Genomic DNA, 25,401 nt, shown 5'->3' on the forward strand with positions numbered 1-25,401 from the left:
GGAATGTGGCAGCGCAGGTCACATCAGCAGAGACGCGGATATCCGACTTGGAGGACACGGTCTGGGATCTCCGTAAGGAAATGGCGGAGACCAGGGTCCTTAATAAGCATATCATGTGGCGGCTGGAAGATGCAGAAAACTGGACCCGTAGGAACAATTTGAGGTTTGTGTACTTGCTGGAAGGGGCTGAGGGTGCAAATGCTGGCTGGTTTCTGGATACATGGTTACGTCGTGCCCTGCCACCTGAGAAGTTCTCGACCTGTTTCGTAATTGAATGTGCCCATCAAGCTCTGGGGGATAGGCCCCCCTCCTGGGGCTCCCCCCCAGATCAATGATTGCACGCTTTCTAAACTTTCAAGATTGGGATTTGATCCTAGTTCATAAGTTGGGAGAAGTTTGACGCAAAAATTCTAAAATCCTCATCTTCCCCGACTTCACCAGAGAGATGCAGAGAAAAGATTGGCTGCTTCTGTTGTAGTTCTGAATTGAAGGGCTAGGGAGGGATGGGGAGCTACTGACCTCCACTCCTGCTGAGTCGGTGTGTGGGGTTTAGTACTCGCAGTGGTCTGTGGGGAGAGGGGTGGGGTGGGAGTCTGTTCAGAGGGGTTTGTTCTATGTCTGTTTTTGTTCAAGGTAGATAAGCCCCAGACACGTGCTTAATAGGTCACTCCTAACAATCTACTGAACTCCAGGTGGCCAGTTCAGGTGTCCCAGGTGTGGGGGGGGGGGGGGGGGGGGGGCTTATTATATTTCCTATGACCACCAAAGGTAACCCGGGGTGCAGCGCTGTGTGGAAAATAAACAGATAAAGTAGTCCGGACACCATGCTGAAAACATCGAGCCTCGTATGTTTTTAGTAGTTTACCAGTGCTGTGTAGGTGGGATAAACACCGGAAAAGGCATGATTTATGCATGCCTTTCACAAATGAAAGCAAGTGGATTTTAAAAGGCAAGCCCACGAACCAATGTAAGTGACTGACGTGACATGGGCGTGGTTGGAAGCCCATCGCGAGATTACAGAATGGGACGGAGCGCTTTGGGCTAGCCCATAAGAAGGATGCACCCCCAGTGTTTTGTTACAGGAGACTCATCTTAAGGGCATGAGGTGTACATTTCTGGGTAGGGCACCTTATGTTATGCTGGCTTTACTTCTGGCTCCAGGGGAGTAGCGATTTTGATCTGCAGGTCCCCTCCCTTCCGCCTCACAAGATAATGGACAGACCCAGCGGGTAGATATGTAGGGGTGCTGGGGCTTTGGGGTAGACAGGAAGTACTGTTTTTGAGCAGTTATGCCCCACCAAGACTCCAAGCTCACTTGCTGAAGAAGTTAGCGGAGATTTTACTGGAGGCAGACTCCCCACTCCTTGTGGTGGGGGTGACTTTAATGACGTGATGGAGACTGATTGGGACTGCTGTGGGATATTTGGAGGAGCTGCCCCCAAACTTTACTGTATCATTTTGCAGCAGCAATGGGACTGTCTGCTCTGTGGTGCTGTGCACATCCCACTGTCACGAAATACTCCTACTTTTCCGGGGCCCACAGGGTCTTTTCTAGACCGGATTATATTTTCTCCCCAGCGGGGGAGGTGGAGACTGTCCATCGGGCGGAATACCTGGCCTGGGGCTTGTCTGATCACTCTCCTCTGATGGTGACGATTGGGAGGAAGAGCAAGGGTGCCCAGAGACATAGGGTGGGGGCTTCGGACTTGCAGGATCGGGAGGTGGCTCATGGGCTCAGAGTGGACACAGAATTATATTTCCGGGAAAACCTGGGATCGGTTGAGTCTCCGGTGGTGCGCTGGGAGGCGTACAAGACAGTGATCCGAGACAGCGCTCAGAACTTAGTGGCACAAAAGAGAAGGAAGGCATCAGAAATGCTGGTAGGATATGACCGCAAGCTTCTGCAGCTGGAGGACGCGTTGGTACGGGTTCCTGCCCCTCCCACCCTTCGCCAGCTGGAATTTGCTAGGACAGGGTATAGGGAAGCGGCGGAGAATGAAAGCAGAATTCAGTTGCACACCATCCAATACAAGCTATATGACACTGGGGATAAAGCAGGGAAACTTCTGGCTTTGCTGGGAAGGAAGGAAATGGAGGTGAGGTACCAGCTACCTGTATAGCTTTCGGGGTATGGGCTAAGGCCACCAGGGTTCTGGGATGGATGCGTAGGCCCACCAGGATGACCCCCCTGTGGGAGGGACACCAGCTGCCGGAAATTGGTATACTGACCGGCTTGGGATCACATTGGAATCTCCACCATTGTAGATGGGGGAGACCTCATGCCTTTTGAGTCACTTCGGGCCACCGATGGGCTCAACGGGACGCAGTTCTTCCAATATGCTCGATTGAGACATGCATAGAGGGCCCCCTGGGGGAGAGAATACCGGAATACGCCCCACTGGAAGGTAGATTGTTGACGAACAGTTAGATACTAAAGTCGTGTCTCTGGTGTATAGGACCATTAACAATAATATGCCCGACACACTTGGTCATACTGCGCAGTCGTTGGGAGGCTGATATAGGGGATCTATAGTATATAGACTGGGAAGCAGCACTGATGTTCCCAAGAGAAGTAGCCATTAGGTCACTGCTGCGACTAATCCAGTTCAAGAGCCTTCATAGGGTCTACTATGATAGACCGCGTCTACACACTGTGGGGAGGGTGCAGCATCCAAATTATCTTCAATGCCAAGAGCAAGTTGGTACCTTCCTACATACCATCTGGTGATGCCCTTTTATACAGGAATATTGGACAAAGATTGTTGGGGAACTGCGGGGGCACTGTCGGAGAAGATCCCCCCTTGACCCAAAATGTATTCTTTTTGGAGCCCCCAATGATGTTTACTTGCCCCGGGCCAGGCTTATATTCTGCAATCGAGGACTCGTGGTGGCTAAAAGGGATGTGGCTCACCTTTGGGGATCAGACTTATCCCCCATGGTGGACACGTGGAGAAGACAGATGGATGGATTCATGATGACAGAAAAGGTAACATATGCAAACAGAGGCTGCCCACGAAAGTTGGGAGGGTCTGGGGTGCCTCAACGGCATACCACTTGTTAAATGTGTAGAAATCTGTGGACTACAGATCCACTGCAGTGCGATGAAGACTGTAAAGTATTGATTATTGCGGGCAGAAGGATTCGGATGCCTACGATGTGGGAAAGAGACCAGTTGTTGATCTGCAAGAGGATATGTTTGTGTCTGTGGGTGGTTTGAGGTGGGTTGGGTAGACTGATGTTCCTTTTACTACTCTGTTGCTTCTGTGAAGTATTGTTTTGTAAACTTTCTCTGGATATGGTATGCAAAATCAAACAAAAAGACTTATTAAAAAAAAAGTAGTTGTCTTGTGGCATGTGGAGTCCACACAGGAGGACCCCACAGCATGTATTAATATAAGACTTCATGGCATAGGATCAATGTAGTGAACCCTTGAGCAACAAGTGAGAGACTTGAAGCCATATATTGTATACAAGCAGAAAAGAACGCAAACGGGTACGAGTAGTCGTATACTGTGTGTACCGTGGTGTTATGTTCAGCCCCTAAAGTCAGATTCAACCACTTACTCTCAGCAGTTGCCAGTGTCGGGTAGATTTCAGTATTTGTTAGTGCTCTTTAGAGTCCCCTGATTAGTGACAGAGGTAGCTTACAGCATTGACTGGTTACCAGCAGCCATGGTAAACACTTTATATTGTCCACATAGAATATGTTTGATCTGATTTAATACGTATGCCAATTTAATTCAGTATAGCTTTTATTGTTTATACTCTTTATGTGTACTTGAACTTGAGTTTCCCTTTCTCTTAAATGTATTTAATGTTTGCTGTAGGAGATTTGCATAGAAAGAGTGCAAAACGTACATCCTTAATTGCTCTAACAACTGTTTGTGGTGAAAGACCATGAATATACAGTTGCATGGGTCCAAAAATCATGTTTTTGTGGAGGCCTCAATTCAGATAGTAGCCCCATAATTTTATTATATAGGGAAATCGCTGATAACAATGTGTTTCCATTCGTCTTTTGGAAACACCTTCAATTCCAGCATGCAACTTTGGGTTTACAGTCCATCAATGCAGGAATGTTGTTCGACTATCATGGTCTCTTTCATACATTCACAATCGTGTATGTCTCAGAGACTGCTCACATTTTAAATTGCTTTCATATAGTGCACAACACGTAGATCAGTTCAGGAACCGGTTTCAAGCCAGGGTGTACGGGGTCAAATATATGACTGAAGCTTGATCTTATGATGCTTCTTAAAAAGAACAACCTCCATTTTATCCTTTTATCGCATTCTCTAAGCACAATGAAATCTTGGCCTCTTCATACATTTTAAAGATAAGCCCTTCTAGTAGACTGCAGGAATGTTCTTCTGTGAAGGGGAAACCTGGTAAAGCATAACTAATGATAGTAAATTCAGAGAAATTAGGATTTCTCATCTGGAGCATTGCTCAAGGGAGGCAGTACACCAATTACGCTTGATAGGTTTCCACCAACATGTTCAGTAGCCCATGACATACAGATTCTGCAAGCTGTTAGATATCCTCACTGGAAAACTGCAAATGTTACTCACGGACCAAGATGCTGAGTACTTGTTCCGTAATAGGGGCCTTCAAAGCTGCACTAAGTTATTGCACTGCAGATGGAATGTCCAGGCAGGGTGAATATTTGAATAAATACCGTTTTTTAATAATACTCCCTTAAAACGTTGTATACAGTAAAACAAAAAGTATGATATCAGCAACAGACAACACTGAACAATATTAAATTCTACTCAATCTGTTTGCGTCTCTGTATTGTTCGTCACCATGGTACGTGGTGTAAATCACTGGTTACAAATTTTAGGGATTGTGATACCCTCTCATAAAAACACCCCCTACCACAATGTTTTTAAACACACCACAATACAAACAGTAAATGTATGTTTGATATAAAACAGAAAAAAATAAAGTTTTTCACCACAGTTCCCAGAATTTGTGATAATTCTTTATGGGTGGAGCAATAGAGTAGCAAGAAATCGGGTTTGCAAAAAATCTCTCCAGGAAAAGTGCTAAAGTCACTCCATTTATTAATCAGCTAATTAGCACATTAATCAGTGGTTCTGTTCCTTACAAGCTGCATAAAGGTTGTGATTTTACTAATACTGAAACTATCCATGTGTCCCTCAGTGACTTTCACATCACGTCTTTGTGCCTTTTCGAGGCCTGCTCCATTGTTTCCATAAGGTCTGTTATGTCCTGTTTTATCGGCAACCAAGTCTGAGTGCACAGCACCACAACAGTGCTTTGAGCCACATTAGATAATGTGTGACAGATGGCCAACTGCAGTAGCTCTGGCACCTTGACACTACGTCTCAAGATGCTTCTCTTGTTGCCTACAAGATTTAGGTTTACTTCTCAGGGACTTGGGCCTATCCTGGATCCATTCCTTCCGGTCTGGAAGAATCAGCCTTGTAGCTATCCCCACTTTTCATCACAGTTTCGCTTCCTTATCCGTTGAGTTCCACAGTTGTGCTCCCTCAGCACACTCTTGTTGCAAGTATATGCTCAGCCATTGGCTTGCTGGTAGCTGGCGCCGCCTAAATACTTCTCCAGCTGGATGACAAATATCTGGAGATTAGAGTCCAGATGAAAACCCTGCCTGGTGGTTATTGGCTCTTGGATATAGGCCATACAGTAGAAGCCTAATGGGGGGATACTGGAGGGCTCGTTGTTTCACTAAGGTGCTACAGCCAGAATGTCTAAGCCAGCTTCCTACTTCAAGATCTACAGTGGAAAAAACTGACCTGACCTATGCGATGTGATACCTCTTCTATCTGAGCACCAAAGGGAGGAGTGCCATGAGCAGTTCACACTCTAGGTTTGGCTAAGGTAATGCAGTAAATGCTGGTCTTCCAAAATATCTACTTTTAAAATTGCAAAGGATTCTGGATGTATCAGCTCACCTTCCCACCAGCGCCATGTCAAGAGAGCGCTCCACAATTCTTTGCATCCAGGTTTAAATCCTACCCATAGTTCATCATGTTTTCTTTGGAGGAGGACCTACATTGCTTTCTTGGTTTGAAAAACAAGCATCTAAGTAGCCACTTTTGAGAATGTATAATAAAAACAGCTTATTCCAGCAGGCTCCTCTGGTACTGAAAACGCGGTTTCGCGGTTTGCCAGTTCTAGGTATTTCTAGCCCTACAAGATATTTCCTTCTGAGTACTCTTAGCACCAGCCCTAAAATGTGTTGTTAATTAGCTAGACAATTAAGCAATTCTGAACGTATGGCTTCACAGACTAAAGAAAGTGGTTGAAAATGAACCAGGGCTATCAGTTTGAGACAGAGGATGTCGTGCTCGGAATTTTTTTTTAAAGCAATCGTATGATGTATGTTGCATTGGTGCATACTTGAAATACAAGAGAGTACAATAAAGTGCACAGTGCATCATTTTATAAACAAAAACGTATTGGTAGAAATGTATTACAATTCTTTAATCAGGTTTACAACTCTCTACATTCTCTTATTACAGAGAGGACTTGAACAAGCCATGTTACAGACGTGTCAGTCTGTATGATGCACTAGGGATTGATGGCTGTGTTTAAGCAGCTTTAAAGAAAGTTTGGTGAAGTTTCATTTGTTTTCAGTATCCATTTACAGTTTGGTTTCTCATTTGTTTTCTTGTTTCCCTCTTGCTCTCACCAGGCAATGGGTATTTATGGCACCCTTGTGAAGCAGTTACCCCCACAGAAGGAGGGGACTCAAAAGCAGATTGTGGACACACACAATTTTCAGAAGACCGAGTTAACCAATGAAGAGGATAGAAACAGCAGCTAACAGCCTGGACAGTTGTCACACAAAGATACTCTACATTGCAGCATAGCAAGGCTGTCAGACATTGAAACATACTAACCAGATGCACAGACTCATTTATACTTCCAACACTTTAAGTTATGTTTCATTTTTTATTTCAAACAATTAAGTAATTAAATTGTGTAAAGAGAAGTGTTCTTGTTCAGTTGTCTCTTCAGTTCAGTAGTCCTCTCTAGAGGCAGCCCAGTTTGTTTGCTTTACAGGCAACCTGATAAGAAATCTAGTCCTGCACTAGCTTAAAAAAATATATGAACTAGACCAGTTAACCTTGGCGTGGATGTGTGTATTTTGGTAAGGATCTGCTCTTGCGACTAGACCTTCAGTCTTCGAAGAAGAACCTACAGGGGAATAAGCTTCAGAATGCTCTACAGTAAATCCTCACCACTGCTTCGTAAGCATTTCAGTCTTAAAATTCTGTTGTGATGTACAAAAAACAAGAAATGGATCACATGTCTAGTCTTACCTTCACGTCTTTAATTGATGCCAATTCACGTTTTCCCTTAGTCATCTTTTGTTTTGTTTTTTGCCTCCTTATCTTTCTTTGGACTGATGATGCTGTCCATGTGGACAGTATCAGGATCTCCCTGCAGATAAAGCAGGCTGTTGTATTAACCTAAGGGTGCTCATATGAGGCTACTTTGATTTTCTCTGCCTTTTGGATTTATGGATGTTCCCAAAACAAACTTTCTCCTCATCATGGAGGTTACTTGAATCAAATGGGAGCTGCTGTTGATTGTTTGTAAATTAGATAGCAAACACAAGATGAGAAAAACTGAAAATACGTAGTGTTGCTGAATTTGTTCAAGAATGACAACTAAGTAGCAATCTAGACTATTATTATCTAAAATGAGATGCTGATAACGTAATGATAAAATGTTTGTACAACCAGTACACATATTCTGAACATAAATGATATATGTTTTTCGTTGCTTTTAAAAGCGTTGTTTGATGTTGGAGCCAGTGTTGAAGGGCAAGTGATGTGTAGAATGTAACTATTGATTGTAGCTCGAAGAGTGAGGTTAGACAGGTTCAAGCTGTGGTTGAAGGATGTATTTTAAGAGACATCCATCAGAAGCCACTGAATCTCAATCACTGCAACATCTGAAGTGAGCTGCATTTGTCTCCATGAAATCAGGCAATGGACTACAGCAGTGGTTCCCAACCTGTGGTCCGGGGACCCCTGGGGGTCCGCGCAGCCTCTTCAGGGGGTCCATGACTTCTTGGAAAATTAAATATTATTAACAGATTAGGTCCCCAGCTTTCAGTAATGACTCAGTGGGGGGTCCCTGTATTCCAATAAAGATTCAGTGAGGGTCCCTGGGCTCCAGTAATGTTAAAGTGGGGGACCACAGAACTCAAAAGGTTGGGAACCACTGGACAGTGTTCTCTGTCATACATAACCTGGATCCTTAAAAAAAGACGGGCTATGTCATGTATGTCATGTATGCAGCATAAGCTTCAGATTGTAAGGGTATTCATGGCTTCAGAAGAACTTGGTTTATGGCAATCTCCACCATCTTGTTTACAGTCATTGGAACCTTGCATCCTCTGTAGTGATATTAGTATGCCTGACAAGTCTGTGGAACAGAGAATCCACCTTCAAAGGGAAACTGCTGGAGAAAACAACTTGTAAATGGTACAACTTCTGCCTAAACCTAGGAACTGAAAGATTCTCCCGCTCTCTCCTTTCTTGCAGTCCAATCAGTTCTGTTTGGCAATAGTGGAAGGACTTTGATGGCTGCAGGTCGATGCATATTTAAAGCATCTTCCACTGATTGAGGTAGAAGTCTGCAGAGCCTCACCACAATCCAGATTGACCTTACTGTGTGAGAGAATGTCCTGCACACCCCTTTGTATATTTCCACACCTTCTCACACTCTGGGATACCTCCAGGCACTGAATCTGCATTATCCAAAACCACAAATACAAAATTCTTCTCTGGGTGAGACATATTAAGTAACCCATCATTACTTTTGCTGTATTCCCAAAGCTTTTCTGGCCATCTTACGACAAAAAATATAAAGGATATTCACTCAGGAGTAATGCATATAAACCATCACCCTTTTATTTCTCATGACCATTTCACTGATATGGAAACCATACTGTTGTAAACAAACACCTTCAATTCTGAGTATTTAACAAATGTGTCAGCAGATTGCCCATGTTGCAGCCCTACAGAGCTCATTCAGAGCAACGCCCTGAACCTCTGACAAACAAGCAGAAATACTCCTTGTTGAGCTTCCCTGTATTCCCTCTGGCTAAAGATTAGGCCACAGAAACAGTAGAACACATACATCTGGTAATAAAATGTTCGATGGCATGTGTAGCTGTAGATACACATGCTGTGCATAAGCTCGCCATCTAGTATTGGGTTCAGAGTAGTACAACTTGTTTTTCTTCGAAGAAGCTTTTTGAGTCACGGGTTCTCGGGTCACGGGTCTCGGTAAAAATGCGCATGGGCATCAAGTCCTTTGTTAGATTGTTTCTCTCCATTGTCTGGTTCGGACGTGTGTTCCTCTCGCTCAGAGTTCTCGGCTCCATACAGTCTAAAACGGTATTCTTTCTATCATCGTCTGTATTGTTTTCGATTGCATATTCTTAAATACTTAATCTTTCGGTTCCATTTCTACACCGGGAATCTAATTTTTCAGCCTTCTCAAGCCCTCTCTGGCCTACCTCTTTCACGTGCCATATAACTATGCAGCTCTAACGGAACATACGCCATTTCGGTTTTGCCCTCAATGCCACTAAAAATTTCTACACACCGACCACCACCAGGTGTGTAATTTGTGTCTTTCTCTCAAGTAGACCTGCAAAGCACGCCCTTCTTTTCGATCAAAGCAGACACTTAGAGATCGAAGAGCTCGTCGGCTGGAAATGGCGTCTCAACATCCAGATGACACACCGGACATCTTCGGCGACGAGTATGCGCAAGAAGAGTTGGAGCAGGAGGGGGCCTTCTCCGTTCAAGATTCTAACTCCGATGTGCAGTCGGACATCGAGAGTCGACCATTACAGGCAGCACAAACTGTGAGTAAAAAGACCCCTTTTCCATCGACCAAAACAACATCCAGAGGTCACTGGTCCGCCACTGCTTTCCAGCCATGGGCAGAGCCAAAAAACTTATTTAGATGCCCGCCTTCCAGCGTGGCACCAAAGAAAGCCAAAGAGAAATCTTCGGCATCGACTTCCAACGCCTCCATTTTGGATCCGACAAGACCAAAGATACATGGTGCTACGGTGCCCACAACTCCGGTACTGACTACTTCGGCACTGAAAAAGCAAAAACATCCATCTACAGTTTTGGCACCGAAAATTTTCCATCCACAAAAAAGTTTGGAACCGAAAATATTAGACAAGACTTTCAGTGATTCTGGACAGTGTATAACCGTCACTCCATCACAGGTGGAAACAATTTTATAAGTTATGGATACTTGGCAGCACCAACTTCAAATTCAAGAAGGAACAGGGCGGATTATAACATCACCTCTGCCCCTTTAAAGAGGAAATTAACTTTCCTAGAGAGTCTTGATTCCTCTCCAATTCCAAAAAAAGACTACCAAAGAAAATACTCCTTTTCTTTCTCAAACTTCTCCGCCTACTTCTGCACAACAAACTCCTCCACCAACATCTCCCCCTCTGTTGGGGTTCATACCACCTAGTTCACCACCTGGTGGGGCTCAAGATTTAGGGATACATTAGATGAGCAGGACCCATGGGATGAGTACGATCCGGATCTTATTATACCAAATGATCCAGATCTTTACCAAGCTAGACCTTCACCACCTGAGGATTCCACCTCATATCAACAGGTTATAACTAGGGCCGCAGCATTTCACAATGTACATATGTACACTGATCCAATAGAGGAGGATCTTTTATTTGACACCCTTGGCGCAACACATGAGGATAGTCCATTCCTATCAGTGCTTCCAGGCATGCTCAAGCACGCAGATGAAATATTTAAAGAGCCTTAGGATCAAGGGTTATCACTCCCAAAGTGGAAAAAAAATACAAGGCTGCACCCACTGATCCTTTATTTATAAAAACACAGTTCCCTTCAGGCTCTGTTGTTGACTCTACTGCACGGAAAAGGGCTAATAGTCAATCAACAGGAGACACACCTCTTCCTGATAAAGAAGGTAAAAAATTAGATGTGGCAAAGAAAAGAGTGGCAGCTCAAGCAGCCATTCACTGGCGGATTGCTAATGCATAGGCGTTGTTATCCTGGTATGATAGAGCTCACTGGGATGCCATGAAGGAGCTTTTTCAATACCTCCTAGAGGAACATCTTAAAAGGGGGATAGAAATTGTAAATGATAGACAAACAATTTCAAACACCTCTATTAGATGTGCGTTTGATGCTGCTGATAAAGCAGCACGCAGTGTTAACACCAGTGTCCTCATTAGGCGCCATGCCTGGCTCAGATGTTCAGGGTTTAAACCGTAGGTAAACCAGGCAGTTTTAAACATGCCCTTTTATAAACAGCATTTATTTGGGCCACATGTGGATACCTCACTTGAAATATTATATAAAGACAATCAAACTGCCAGAGCTATGGGAGCTCTGCAAGCCAGCACACACAAGGGTCCGTTTTGTCGCGCCGGATTTGCAAGGGGCTTTCGATCCTCATTTCAGGAACATTCTTCCAATCAAATAAAGCCCTCCTCTCAATACACCAGAGGTTACGTTAGAGGATTATATAGAGGCAACAATAACAAGGGAGGAGGGAAACCATCTACTTATAGAGATTCCTCATCCACCACTAAACAATGACTTAAAACAAAACATACCCAACCCACACCACTCCTGTAGGGAGAAGGTTACAACTTTTTTACCCCCAATGGTCCCAGATTACCACAGATCAATGGGTACTTAAAATTATCCAAAATGGTTACTGTCTGGAGCTCATTTCCACTCCACCAAATATACCCCCTCGAACTCACAAACTCTCACAAGATCATCTCATTCTTCTCAAAGAGGAAGTACGTTTGCTTCTTCTAAAAGGGGCTATAGAACCAGTACCATTAGAATACCAAGGAACAGGAGTTTACTCTCTGTATTTTCTAATATCCAAAAAAGACGGGTCTCTCAGGACCAATATTAGATCTCAGACCCTTAAACCACTATATCCTATCAGAACACTTCCATATGGTCACTTTTCAGGATCTTATTCCCCTATTGCAACAAGGCGACTTCATGACAGCGTCAGACCTAAAGGATGCTTACTTTCACATTCACATTCATCCTGCAAATACCTAAGATTTTTAGTTGCAGGAAAACATTACCAATTCAAGGTATTACCATTCGGAGTCCAAACATCTCCCAGAGTATTCACCAAATGTCTCGCAGTAGTTGCAGCACATCTCAGAAGAAAGCAAATTCATGTTTTCCCTTATTTGGATGATTGGCTCGTCAGAGCCAATTCATTCAGACACTGTCAAAGCCACACTCAAACTACAATTCGTCTCCTACACTCTCTAGGGTTCAACAAAAACGACATCAAATCTCATCTGCAACCTCTCTAGATACAACCCTATCTAGGAGCTACCCTCAACACACATTTAGGACTATCATTTTCCAACTCGGACCGAGTTCAGGCTTTTAAAACATTAATTTCTACATTAAAACGGAACCAAACATACACATTAAGAACTGTTATGAAACTGTTAGGGATGATGGCATCTTGTATTGCCATCGTACCTCATGCCAGACATCATATGCGTCCTCTTCAACAATGTCTCTCTCGTTAATGGTCTCAGGTACAGGGTCAAATGGAAGATCTAGTGTTGTTGGACTGACAGACTTATCACTCTCTGCATTGGCGGAACACCACAAACTTTATGAAAGGGTGGCCCTTTTTTTTTTAGACCCTATGCCTCAGATCAATCCCGCAACGGATGCCTCAACCTCACAGTTCAGGGAATATGGGACAATACTCATTGGTCTCTTCACATCAATTACCTGGAACTGCAAGCAATATTCTTAGCAATGAAAGTGTTCCTTTCACAACTGCAACACAAGACAGTGTTGATACATATAGACAACATGACTGCCATGTGCTATCTTCAAAAACGGGGGGACACAATCTTATCAACTGTCCCATCTTGCACAAACAATATGGAAATGGACATCACATAGTGGCGCAGTAGCTCCCAGGGACAGCCCATCACTTTGCAGACTTGCTCAGCAGGATGCAGCAACAAGCACACAAGTGGGATCTCCACCCACATGTCCTTCAACAGTACTTCCAAAAGTAGTGCACCTCAAATATACCTGTTTGCAACATATCAAAACAAATAATTCCAAAACTTTGCCGTCTGGTACCCACACCCTCAATCCAAGGGAAATGCTCTATGGATAAATTGGTCAGGGATATTTGCTTATGCTCCACCCCCCCCCCCCCCCCCCCCAACCCAACCAACCTCTCCCACTTTCACCCTTTCTGGTCTAGGAGATAAAACCTTCGTCTTTCAACATGATCTTAGTGGCCCCCACAAGATCACGTCCACCATGGTTCATAACAATTTTGGAACTCTCAGTTGTTCCATGTCAGAAGCTTCCCAAAAGACTAGACCTCCTGACACAGAGACCGGGTCAAGTAAGAAATCCTAATCCCAAATCACTCAACCTAGCGATATGGCTCCTGAGGTCATAGAATTTGGATATGTACAATTACCACAGGAATGTATGGATATTCTTTAAAAAGCACGCAAACCTACAACTAGACAATGTTATGCGGCAAAATGAAAACATTTTGTTTGCTACTAGAGACCACAAAACATTGACCCTGTCAATCCAACAGTACAAGACTTTGTACAATATTTATTGCACTTACAAAAAGCAAATCTAGCTTACACATCTATTCATTTACATTTAGCAGCCATACTGCATATCTTCAAAATAAACTGCATATTTCTTTGTTTAGAATTCCAGTTATCAAAGCATTAATGGAAGGACTAAAAAGAAAATTCCACCAAGAATTCCTCCAGCTTCAATTTGGAATCTTAACATTGTACTCACAAGGTGTATGGCTTGATAGTTTAAGCCACTTCACTCCTATTCCCTACAAATCCTTTCATGGAAAGTAGCTTTTTTAAATCGCTATCACCTCCCTTAGACGTGTCCGTGAGCTCCAAGCTTTAACTTTGAAAGAACCTTTCTTTCAAGTTCATAAAGAAAAAATTGTGCTAAGAACCAATCCAAAATTCCTTCCAAAGGTAATTTCACAATTCCATATTAATCAAACAATACAATTACCAGTTTTCTTTCCAAAACCATATTCAATAGCAGAAAGAGCTCTACATACTCTGGATGTTAAAAGAGCTCTTATGTATTGAATATATATATAGAACAGAAAATGGTAGGAAAACAAAACAAGTTTTTGTGTCTTTCTCCTTACCACACAAAGGAGAGCCTATATCTAAAAATGTTTTGCTAACAAACATACTTATAGCAGATATTTGTAAAGCAGGAACATGGTCTAAACCAAAAACATTTACAAAACATTATTGTGTAGACGTCTTTGCACGACAACAAGAAAATTTTGGACAAGCTGTACTCGAAACACTCTTTCAAACAATTGCAACTCTTGCATACTAGTCACCGCTTTATGGAGGGACTGCTTTACTGTCTATGTACGGTATGTGTATCTACAGCTACACATGCCATCAAAAGGATTGTTACTTACCAGTTGACATTTTTCGTGGCATGTGGTGCTGTAGATTACATTCGCCCTCCCTCCTTCCCGGACACGTGTAGACGTTGCAATTTAATAGTATGTAAATAATGTACGTATGTAAATACATAGCATGGACATCTTATCTTATCTAACAAAGGACTCGATGCCCGTGCGCACTATTACCAAGAGAAGGAGTCACTTGATCCCGTGACTCATTTTCTTTGAGGAAAAACAAGTTGTACTACTCCGAACCCAACACTAGATGGCAAGCTTATGCACAGCATGTGAATCTACAGCACCACATGCCACGAACATATGTCTACTAGTAAGTAACCTTATCCTTACTGGTAATAGTGAAACCTGGAAGACATTTAGGGATGAATATCGGGATCAGGCCTTAACACAATACCATCTGCTAATATCTGGAAAAACTAACATTTGCATAATAATGCCCCTATTTCTCCAATTCTTGTGGTTGAAGTGATTGCCACTGAAAAAACTACTTTTGTAGGTTAGTATTTTACATCAGCGGCTGCAAAACTTTCAAAACTAAGCTTAAATCCCATATATGGATTGAAGACTTCAGTTCTCACCAAGTCTTGCAGTGGAAAAACTTTTCAAAAGTATTGAAACTAGCTGCTCCTCCTAGTTAATTCCACCACCAGGAGTTTTAGAACCTTTAATAGCCCATTCAGCCTTCAAAGTTGATACTGCTAGATTTTTATCAAACCCATCCTCAAGGAATTGAAGTATAGAAGAAAACACACAGATGAGATGGAGTTCTAGTGATTGCAAATTTTGCAGTGTATTGAATATAACTTAAAAGTAGGAGGCCAACAGGACCCCTGAATGACCCCTGTCAAATGCAAATGAATACCTCAACTATGAAGTTCTATCCTCTCAGTTTCCAAACTGATGGAAATAGGCATGCTAGAGGAAGGCACCCTATGCTTAGAGGGGCAAAGGTGTCAACGGCATGTTCCAATGAGGGTCCACTGCCATGGATTTCACCAAGGATAATAAAGGTCTGTGTGGCCAAAACGGCACCACTAGTATTACTTTCACCTTATTTTCAGGAGTAAACCTGGGATTAGTGATGGTGGAAAGGCGATGATGAGGCCAGGGTATAGGTAGGGCATCTGCTCACCTAGATTCCAGTGCTGAAAATCTGGAAAAGAATTGGTGTTTTTTCTGGAGAAACAAACGTACTGCTTTCAGAGACAGAGGATGGTTCTTTGCCCATTAAATGATCTTCAAAGCAGTTAAGAATCAGAAATGTTGATCTTGTTCCACCTTATCTCTTAACATAGGTCATGGATACCATGTTGTCTGTCCTTATTAATACATGTTGACGTAAATTCTGGTTCTGAAAACTTTGAAGTGTGTAGAAAATTGCTGTCCTCTCTCCCCAATTGAAAGATCGGTTCCTCGATGACGTTGACCACCTGTCTTGAAATGAGAGAAGACCATATGTTGCTCCCTGAATTTTAAGGCTAGTATCCATTTTAAGTGTTGTTACTGGATCCTGTTTTGGGCAACAAACCCTCTCCGGAGACCTCTGGATTAACCTCCACTAGAGAGCACACCACATCTGAGGAGTTCTGCTTCTCTAGACTCATGAAGGCTGGTTTCAAATATTTCAGTAAATGTATTACCAGATGTCTTCATTGCAGCCGTGCCCATGGGACTAAAAACACACAGGAACCCAGGTGCCCATTTACCTGCAGCTAGAGTCTTGCAGTCAGCGCTTGTTCACACTTTAACAACTGCAGAGCATTTTCTCTCAATTACTCTGCTTGCTCTGGTGGGACTTATGCCATTACTAAATCAGTCCCGAATCGTGCTGCAATTTCGTCTGTTTTTTGCTGGTACTGTCTGGCACTTATGCAAGTTGATCAACAAGTGTTCATGAAGACACTCCTGAATTGCTTTCTACACCGCTAGAGCTTCCTCCTTTGTTGTTGCATGTAGTAACCAGTCATCTAGATAAGGATAGATCGTCCAATCCTTGAGATGAAGAGAAACCACTAAAGGTGCCATCCTTTTGAGTAATACCCTCGGTGTTGACTTTATTCCAAAAGGTGACACCTGAAACTGAAAATGGCAACCCTAAAGACAATATCTGAGGACTTTCTGATCCACTGTTTTGGGTACATGTAGATAGAGGTCCAAGTCTACAATAATAATGAAATCCCCCTTATTAAAACCTTTTATGAATTTTCTATATCAAACAACATACAGCAGTGGTGGCGTTTTTATAAATATATATATATATATATATATATTTATATCTGTATATGTTCGATGGCATGTGTAGCTGCAGATAAACATGCTATGCATACGTCTGCCATCTAGTGTTGGGCTCGGAGTGTTACAAGTTGTTGTTCTTCGAAGAAGTGTTTTCGAGTCACTGGATCGAGTGACTCCTCCTCTTCGGCTCCATTGCGCATGGGCATCAACTCCATGTTAGATTGTTTTCTTTCCGCCATCGGGTTCTGACGTGTTTCCTTTCGCTCCGATAGTTCGATTCGGAAAAGCTTGAAAACTTTTCATTTATCGTCGGTATTGTTTCGATCGCGTTACACCTTCGATCGACACTTCCGTACCGTTGAAACAAACAACTTTACTCGCCCTTCGGGGTGCACGCACCAAACTCGGGTCTGGTCGGGCCGAGCGCATGGAAGCCTCATGGATTGGACTCCATTCCGATTCTGCCCTTGGTGCCACGCTAAATTCCCTTATACAGACCAACACCTCGTCTGTAATCTCTGCCTTTCCCCCGACCATCGGGAAGAAAATTGCGAGGCCTGCAGATCCTTCCGGTCGAAAAAGACACTCCGGGACAGAAGAGCACGGAGACTCGAGATGGCATCAAAAAGCACCGAACATCTCGACATTGAAGAGGAAGAAATCATGCAGACCGCAGTCTCCGTTCGAGGATCCGACTCCGACCAGGATTCTGAGGAGGACAGACCGGTCACGGCAGGACAGCACGTGAGTACACCTGCCCCTGTGTCATCTAAGCCCAAACATAAGGCCTTAGGGACACCACTGCCGGAAGGCCATGGCTCGACCCGAAAGAAAACGCTCAGTGACCAACCCACCAGCTCGGCACCGAAGAAGGCCACCCCTCCGAAACCATCGGACTCAAGCCGAAGCTCCGTCTCTGAACAAAGCAAACACCGCTCTTCTGAGTCTAAATCTCGAAAATCATTTTCGGAGCCGAAACCATCCTCAAGCTCATCTTCTTCAATACCGAAGAAGCCAGCTTCAGAGCCGAAAAAACCTAGTTACACTGAGGAACATGGGCTTTCAAAAGCACTTGGAAAAAGCCAAAAATCTACTGAGGAGGACTCACAAATGCAACCAATCATGGAAGCAATGGATGAAAGGCAAGCCAGGATTCATATCCATAAAGAAACTGGCAGAATTGTAACTGCACCGCCTCCAAAACCAAAGAGGAAATTAGCCTTTCAGGAGGAATTGAACACTACACAGCCTCCAGCTAAAGTGCCAAAAACAAAGGAGAGACCTCCACCTCCTCAGTTTTCTCTTCACTCTCCACATCTCTCCTCCTATCAGTCCTACACCTATGCAGTCACCATCCCACTCATTTGATTCACAGCAGGACAATGTGGATCCATGGGATCTTTATGATGCAGACCCCATTCCAGACAATAACCCAGATTGCTATCCCTCTAAGCCTTCACCACCAGAGGATAGTACAGGCTACACAAGTAATAGCTAGGGCGGCAACATATCATAATGTCACCATGCTTACTGAGCCATTAGAGGATGATTTTGTCAGCGAGACCGGATCCTCGGGGTTTGCGCCTGTTCCCAATATGTCCACCTCTTGGCAGCTCCAAACTCTACTAGCTGTTATAGCACAGAGTTAATGAATGGCCAAGCGGAGGATGGGGTTTAGGTTGGGAACAGCGGGGAAGGAGACCTGTGGAAGCAAGAGTTAAGAACACAATAGCAGGGTCATTCACATTAATCTTCATGAACTTTGTTTTAACTCTTTATGCTCTAATAACATGAGAGATCAAGAACGTTTCAATAACGTGACCGTTTTATAATCATATACTCTGAACATTGAACTTTCTCAAGTTAATCCTTAGAATAGCAATTACATCACAACAAGAGTCAATGAGTACATTTGTTCCCAAAGAATTAACTGCTATAGGATTCATGAATTATACTGTGGAATAGGCAAACTGACTAAACTTGTTTTGTCTTGAAATATCACACTCTGTTTGATCTAAGTTTCAAGATTCAATTGCCCAGACATTATTGCGCACTTTATTGCCAGACTGTGCATCAAAACTCAGGGTACCTGGAATGATAGCGCGCTCTGCCGATCTGAACTGCAAGGGTTAATTGCCAAGAATGAATCGCATTCACTGTTGCTGATTCAACCATCAAGATTCAAATGCCTTGAAATGATTGCGCACTCTGCCGATCCGAACTGCAAGGGTTAAGTGCCAAGAGTAAATTGCACATGCGGTAAACACAAAGCCAAAAACTCAAATGTTTCTAGAAAACGGAGTTGAGGTCTGTCCCGAACTCCGCCTTACCGCCCTGCTTGAAGATAAGCAAGATAATGAGGACAGGGCCAGGAAATGTCCAAGTAGGCCTCCGGAACAGGAGCCCTGGAAAATGCTGCTGCTCTGCACCGGGACCTCTGAATAGTGAGCACGTGGAGCTGGGCTGGGTTCCTTAAATAGACCCAAGCCCCCACCCCCCTGCCACACCCAGCAACACCCAGTCAGGCTGCAGGAAAGGCTTGAAAATTAACAATACATTGCAAACAGTATTAAAGACATTTCAAGATAAATACCTGCAATGCAAAAAGTTAATATGCAATATCAGCACACAATGCCTGAATTATTACATTGCATAAGGTTTGTCATTTTGCATTATGTTGCCCGTAGAGCGCGCACTGTCCTGGTGTTGACAGATTTCTTATTTAATACACTCTCCTCCACGCATGCAACATATCAGTCGCTTCCTATGTTCCCCGGCATGCTAAAACATGCTGACCAAATATTTAGCTAGCCTATAAAGGCAAGAATAATTACTCCTAGAGTGGAGAAGAAATATAAGCCACCACCTTCTGATCCTGTCTATATTGCCCAACAACTACCGCCAGACTCAATAGTGGTAAGCGCTGCCAGGAAGAGGGTGAACTTTCAGTCAGTTGATGCACCCCCAGCAGACAAGGAGAGTAGGAAGTTTGATGCTGCAGGGAAGAGGGTGGCATCTCAGGCAGCCAACCAGTGGAGAATAGCCAACTCACAGGCGTTGTTGGCTAGATATGACGGGGCCCACTGGGACGAGATGAGATATAATCCAGCATCTCCCCAAAGAACAGCAAAAGAGGGTACAGCAGATAGTGGAGGAAGGGCAAGCCATCACTAACAATCAAATTAGGTCGGCCCTAGACTGCGGATACAGCAGCCAGAACCATCAACACTGCTGTAACCATAAGGAGACGTGCATGGCTTAGGTCCTCAGGATTTAAACCTGAAATCCAACAGGCAGTGCTGAACATGCCATTCAACCAAAAACAGCTTTTCGGTCCAGAGGTCGACACTGCTATAGAAAAAAAATGCGGAAGGATTCAAACACCACAAAAGCCATGGGTGCACTGTACACCACACAGTACAGGGTATCCTTTTGTAAACCCCAGTTTAGATGTGGATTTAGAGCCCAAACTGCGGAGGCATCCACATCACAGCCAAAGCCAGTCTACCAACCTCAATACTAACGAGGTGGTTTCAAAGGCACTTCTAGAGGCCAGTACCCCAGAGGCAGGGGAAAATATCAAACACCAAAACAAGCCTCACAACACAGTAAATAGTGACTTGTGCCATTCCTTCCCAATCCACACCTCACCTGTGGGGGTAGGGAGGGGGGGGGAAGAGTGCAAATGTTCCACAACAATTCTATATCAGGACCGGAGGCTCGGATTATGCTTTCTCTTTCTTTACTGAGAAATTCACAGCAGCCAATTAAAACGCATTTAAACAAAAAACAACATTTCCCAAAGTGCTCTAGTGTATAAGTCACATGCACCAATCAACCATAGTGACCTTAGTCCATAAAGTCCTTAACCTCGAACGTCATATCCTCTTTCTTTGCTGCTTCGCAGCAGATAAGTAACTTTTCACTTTATCTAAATCTAATGTCTATTTTTCTGGTGTATTGAAGTTGAATTTCTTAAATGTAGCAGGCGCTGCGAGTCTGCGTGCCTTTTACAAGCTTTTTAATCTTTATTCTTCGGCTTCCAGCCGAGTTAATTGCCTTTTTATTGATTTTTTCTAAAGCACTCGCTTTACTCTGTACATTTCGGCCTCCTGCCGAGTTAATCCCTTTTATTGATTTTCCTGTGTTGAGGGAACTCTCCTGTTATTGATTTTTTCATTAGGAGCGCGTTACACCCTACAGCTCGGTTTCCCTGCCGAGTTAATATTTATATTGATTTTCCCTCGTGGAGGGACCTCGGGAGAGGACTGCACGCTGTGCGTGCAGTCTATTTTCACTGGCAACCGGTGTTACCAAGCGTGCACGCCCATTACGAACCGATCTCATTTCCCTTTGCCATTTTATGAGATCGGTTCGTTTCTGGACAGCGTGAGAGGCATCGGGGCTTGCCTGGAATCATTAACTCACCTCCTCGTTGACGCCCAGTTAAGAAAAGATTCCACTGGGTTGTAAAATTTAAAAAAAGGCTTGGCCTAGGGGAAATACCTTTTATTGATGCAGGCACCTTCCTCCTCAAGCACAGTTGTTTTTTCATTGATATATATATACTTATTTTTCACTGGTTGTGGTTTTTAGGTATATATATATATATTTATTTTGTTCTGCTAATTCGCCTGCTGAGGTTTATCCACTCACTCCTTTATTATTCTTGTCTATGGTCCTATATATTATTATTATGGCTCAATGGAGCGACCAGGATGCAGGGTTCTACCCCGATGATACCGACAACCAACTGGAGTTAAATCTGGTTGAGGCACTAGATTCCAGGGTGCAACAGTCGGTGAATGATGCTCTAGCAAGAGCTTTGGGCCCCTTCTCAGGTCAATTATTAGATTATGCCCAAACGCAGGGCTGGATGACCGGGGACCCCACCCCTTCCTCGGAGGACACTGCTACACCCGTCCCTACAAAATCCAAGTCAAAATCTAAGAACATTTCAAAGGAGGACCCTGTTGGAGAATTACATGCTGACATGTTTGACAAGTTACGCAGGAAGAGAAGCGCGGAGCATAATTATAGCTCCCATCGTAATCCTCTTCTTCGGAAGACTCCGATGATCCAGATTCAGACGACATTACCACCCCTAACCTTAGTAAAAAATCGTAAACTACTTCCACTACGCCTCAAATTTTAGATTTTAATCCATCAGAGATTATACACCCTAGATCGTCGAGTTGGCGCCCAACTCCTGAGGTAGCTCTCTATGTTCACGCGAACTTAAGGAAGAGTTTTGATAAAGAGGTGCATTCCAGACTCAAGGCGGAATGCCCCAGGCCTGAGCTAGATAATAATGTAGCAGAAACTCCCGAGATTGACCCCACTATGATTACCTTCATGAAGAAGTACGCGAAAGATCGTAAGAAGGGTCTCGACAGATCCTGGCGCCTCTGCCAAGACAAATTATTAGACATGGCAGGCCCATTAACAAAAATCTTAGATTTGGCTACCACTTCCAAGGAATCAAACACCCCAGTGAACCCTGATGTTTTATTGGGATGGGCCCAGAGAGCAGTATGCCTTTTAGGCAACACAAATTGTGCTATTTCCACTGAGCGCAGGAAATCCATACTGATGCGAATAGACCCTAAACTAGTAGACTTGGCTGCCTCCGAAGCGGGACCAGCAGCTGAAGGTCTCCTCTTTGGCTCATTCTTCATAAAGGAATTGGCCTAATTTTGCTCTACTTTTTCGACACTGGACAAGGCCCAACTGTCCCTTAAAAAAGTTTTTAGAAGGGGCCTTTTTATCAGGGCTGGGCGTTACGGCGGACAAATGCCCAGCCGAGGTGGCTTTGTCAGTCCTCAAAATTACTACCCGAGGGGTAGAGATAACTGGTCTGGAGATCAAGCAGACACCACGTTCTATCCCCCACGGCCCCGTGGAGGAAGACCCAGGTTCCGCAGAGGGTACCGTAGGAGCCAGCAAGGAGCTATACAAGACGCCTCCTTTACCGGTAAGAATTATTCTACATTCACAAGTCATTCTAGGGGGAAGAGTCAGTCTGTTTGTACACAAATGGAGGGAGATTTCAGGAGATCCTTGGGTTATTCAGACAGTGTTGGGATTTCACCTGGAGTTCCTCAACACTCCGTTTCAGCATGCCCCTCCGATAAACATGTGTTTTTCCCAATCAAATCAGAATTTTATAGATATAGAGGTACAAGCGTTGTTAGACAAAGGTGCAGTAACATTTTCAACCCTGCACCCTACCGGTTTCTGCAATCCTATTTTTGTGGTAGACAAAAAAGGAGGTGGTCATCGGTTAGTATTAAATCTGAAGGACTTCAATTCTTGGATTGTTTACAGACACTTCAAGATGGAAGGGATCCTCATGTTGCGAGACATCCTTCTAGAAGGGGATTGGATGGTTTGCTTAGATCTGAAGGATGCGTACCTCTCAATCCCGATTTTTGTCCCCCACAGGAAGTATCTTCAGTTCCAGTGGAAGGGGTATTGCCTAGAATTCACGGCTCTCCCATTCGGCCTATCCTCGGCCCCTTGGTGCTTCACAAAGCTTTTGAGACCATTAGTGGAATGGCTGAGAACCAAGGGGGTTCGTCTTATCATATACCTGGACGACATCTTACTGATGGCGCAGGATGCAACGACGTTGCTGACACATCTGAATTGGACAATCATTTTACTACAGGAACTAGGTTTCCTTATCAATGCGCAGAAGTCATTGTTGAAACCATCCCAAAGGATAGAATTCTTGGGTTTCAAGATAGATTCCATTCTCTCCCTCTTGATACATCCAGCTGCAAAAATTCGCAATATCAAAAGAGAATTGAGAGCGGCATTACTCAGGCCGAATATTTCTCTAAGGAGCATTGCTCGATTGGTGGGACTATTAGCCTCCTCCATTCAAGCAATATTTCCTGCCCCCTTACACTATCGTGCCCTCCAGCGATTGAAGATTCAATATTTGAGGCAAGGTCTGAGTTACTCGGCCCTTGTTCCTCTGACTTCAGAGGTCAAAGAGGAAATTCAGTGGTGGCTTCACCACATGGAAGCATGGAATGGCAGGGCCATTTTCGGATCTCACCCAGAGGTGGTCATAGAATCGGACGCCAGCCAGTAGGGCTGGGGAGCTCGTTGCGGCTCAATGACGACAGGGGGTCGTTGGTCATCAACAGAGAAAGATTTGCACATAAATTGCTTAGAACTCTTGGCGGGGTCGTTCGCAATAAAGAGTTTATCCCCGATCAGGACAGATTGTTGCATTCTTCTGAGAATGGACAATATTTCGGCAACGGATGCTTTTCTACAGAATTGGAGCTCGTTCCAGTGCTATGCATTCCCTCCATTCCTATTGATACCCAGAGTCTTGGCTCAAGTGAGGAGACAGAAGGTAGAATTGATTTTAGTAACCCCGTTGTGGAGGTCTCAGCCGTGGTTCCCTATTGCCCTTCAATTAGCATGTGCTCCTCCACTGCTCATTCCTCCTCGTCGGGACATCTCACTCAGTCCGGAGGGCCATCAACATCCCTTAATTGTCTCGGGGACTCTAACTCTGATGGCTTGGAGGGTTTCAGGGCAAGATGGAAAGCCCCGGGAATTTCGCAACAGGCTGAAGGTTTTATCAAGCGAGCATGGGCAAAGAGTACCCACAAGAGATATGCTTCGGCATGGCGTAAATGGGTTAGTTGGTGCAATGGAAGAGACCTTAATCCCATGGGGTCAGGTATTGATATGATTATTAATTTCCTGGCTGAGTTAGCCTCTTCAGGTTTGGTTTATAGGACAATCAATAATTTTAGATCAGCAATTTCTTCAGGACATCCACCTATTGATGGCAAACAGGTAGGTGAACATCCGCTAGTATGTAAACTGTTGAGGGGTATCAGATTTTCGAATCCTCCTCAGCCTAAGTACTCTGTACTTTGGGATGTGAAAATTGTGTTGAGATTTCTGGATTCTTGGCCCAGTAACAAATACTTGTCTCGGAAACAATTGTCAGCTAAATTAACTATGTTACTATGTTTAGTCTCATGCAAGAGAGTCTCAGATGTGAGAGCCCTAGATTTATCGGGGAGACTTTATTCTCCGGAGGGAGTAACCTTTATTATCTCCAGAAGAACCAAGAACAATTGCAGGTCAGTAACGTACCCTTGTTTTCCAGATAATTCAAAATTATGTGTGGTACAGTGTCTTAAAGATTATGCAATATCTACAGAAGAACATAGACAGGACATGAATGGGCAAGTATTAATTGCACTTCAGAAACCTTTAAACCTGTTGCTTCGGCCACTCTGGCGAGATGGTTAAGATGGCTTATGAATGAAGCAGGTATTGATACTAGCCATTTTGGAGCTCATTCAGTAAGAGGAGCAATGGCATCTAAGTCTTTTACGTTAGGTTCCAGTTTAACGGATATTATGAAATCTGCAGACTGGTCGTCTGAAAGTACTTTTCGTAAGTTTTATTTTAAACCCGTTTTGGATGTGGCCTCTGTTGTTATGGGTCAGCTTTGAACTAGCATAATCCGAGCCTCCGGTCCTGATATAGAATGAAAAATTTTCTAGCTTACGCGTTAAGAATTTTCAATTCTATTAAGGACACGGAGGCGAGGATTATCCCACCCTTTTATGAATA

General features: G+C 43.8%; 1 protein-coding gene across 1 annotated transcript in view; it reads left to right on the forward strand.

Moving 5' to 3' along the window:
* STOML2 (stomatin like 2) overlaps positions 1 to 6,985 on the forward strand; it is a 74,196-nt gene extending 67,211 nt beyond the window's left edge. Inside the window, exon 10 of the mRNA XM_069212514.1 lies at positions 6,686 to 6,985. Coding sequence (XP_069068615.1) covers positions 6,686 to 6,817 — 132 coding nt within the window. The 3' untranslated portion in view covers positions 6,818 to 6,985. The remainder of the gene's footprint in view (positions 1 to 6,685) is intronic.
* Positions 6,986 to 25,401: the final 18,416 nt, after the last annotated feature.

The sequence above is a fragment of the Pleurodeles waltl genome, chromosome 1_1, assembly GCF_031143425.1.
Source record: "Pleurodeles waltl isolate 20211129_DDA chromosome 1_1, aPleWal1.hap1.20221129, whole genome shotgun sequence".
NCBI lineage: Eukaryota > Metazoa > Chordata > Amphibia > Caudata > Salamandridae > Pleurodeles > Pleurodeles waltl.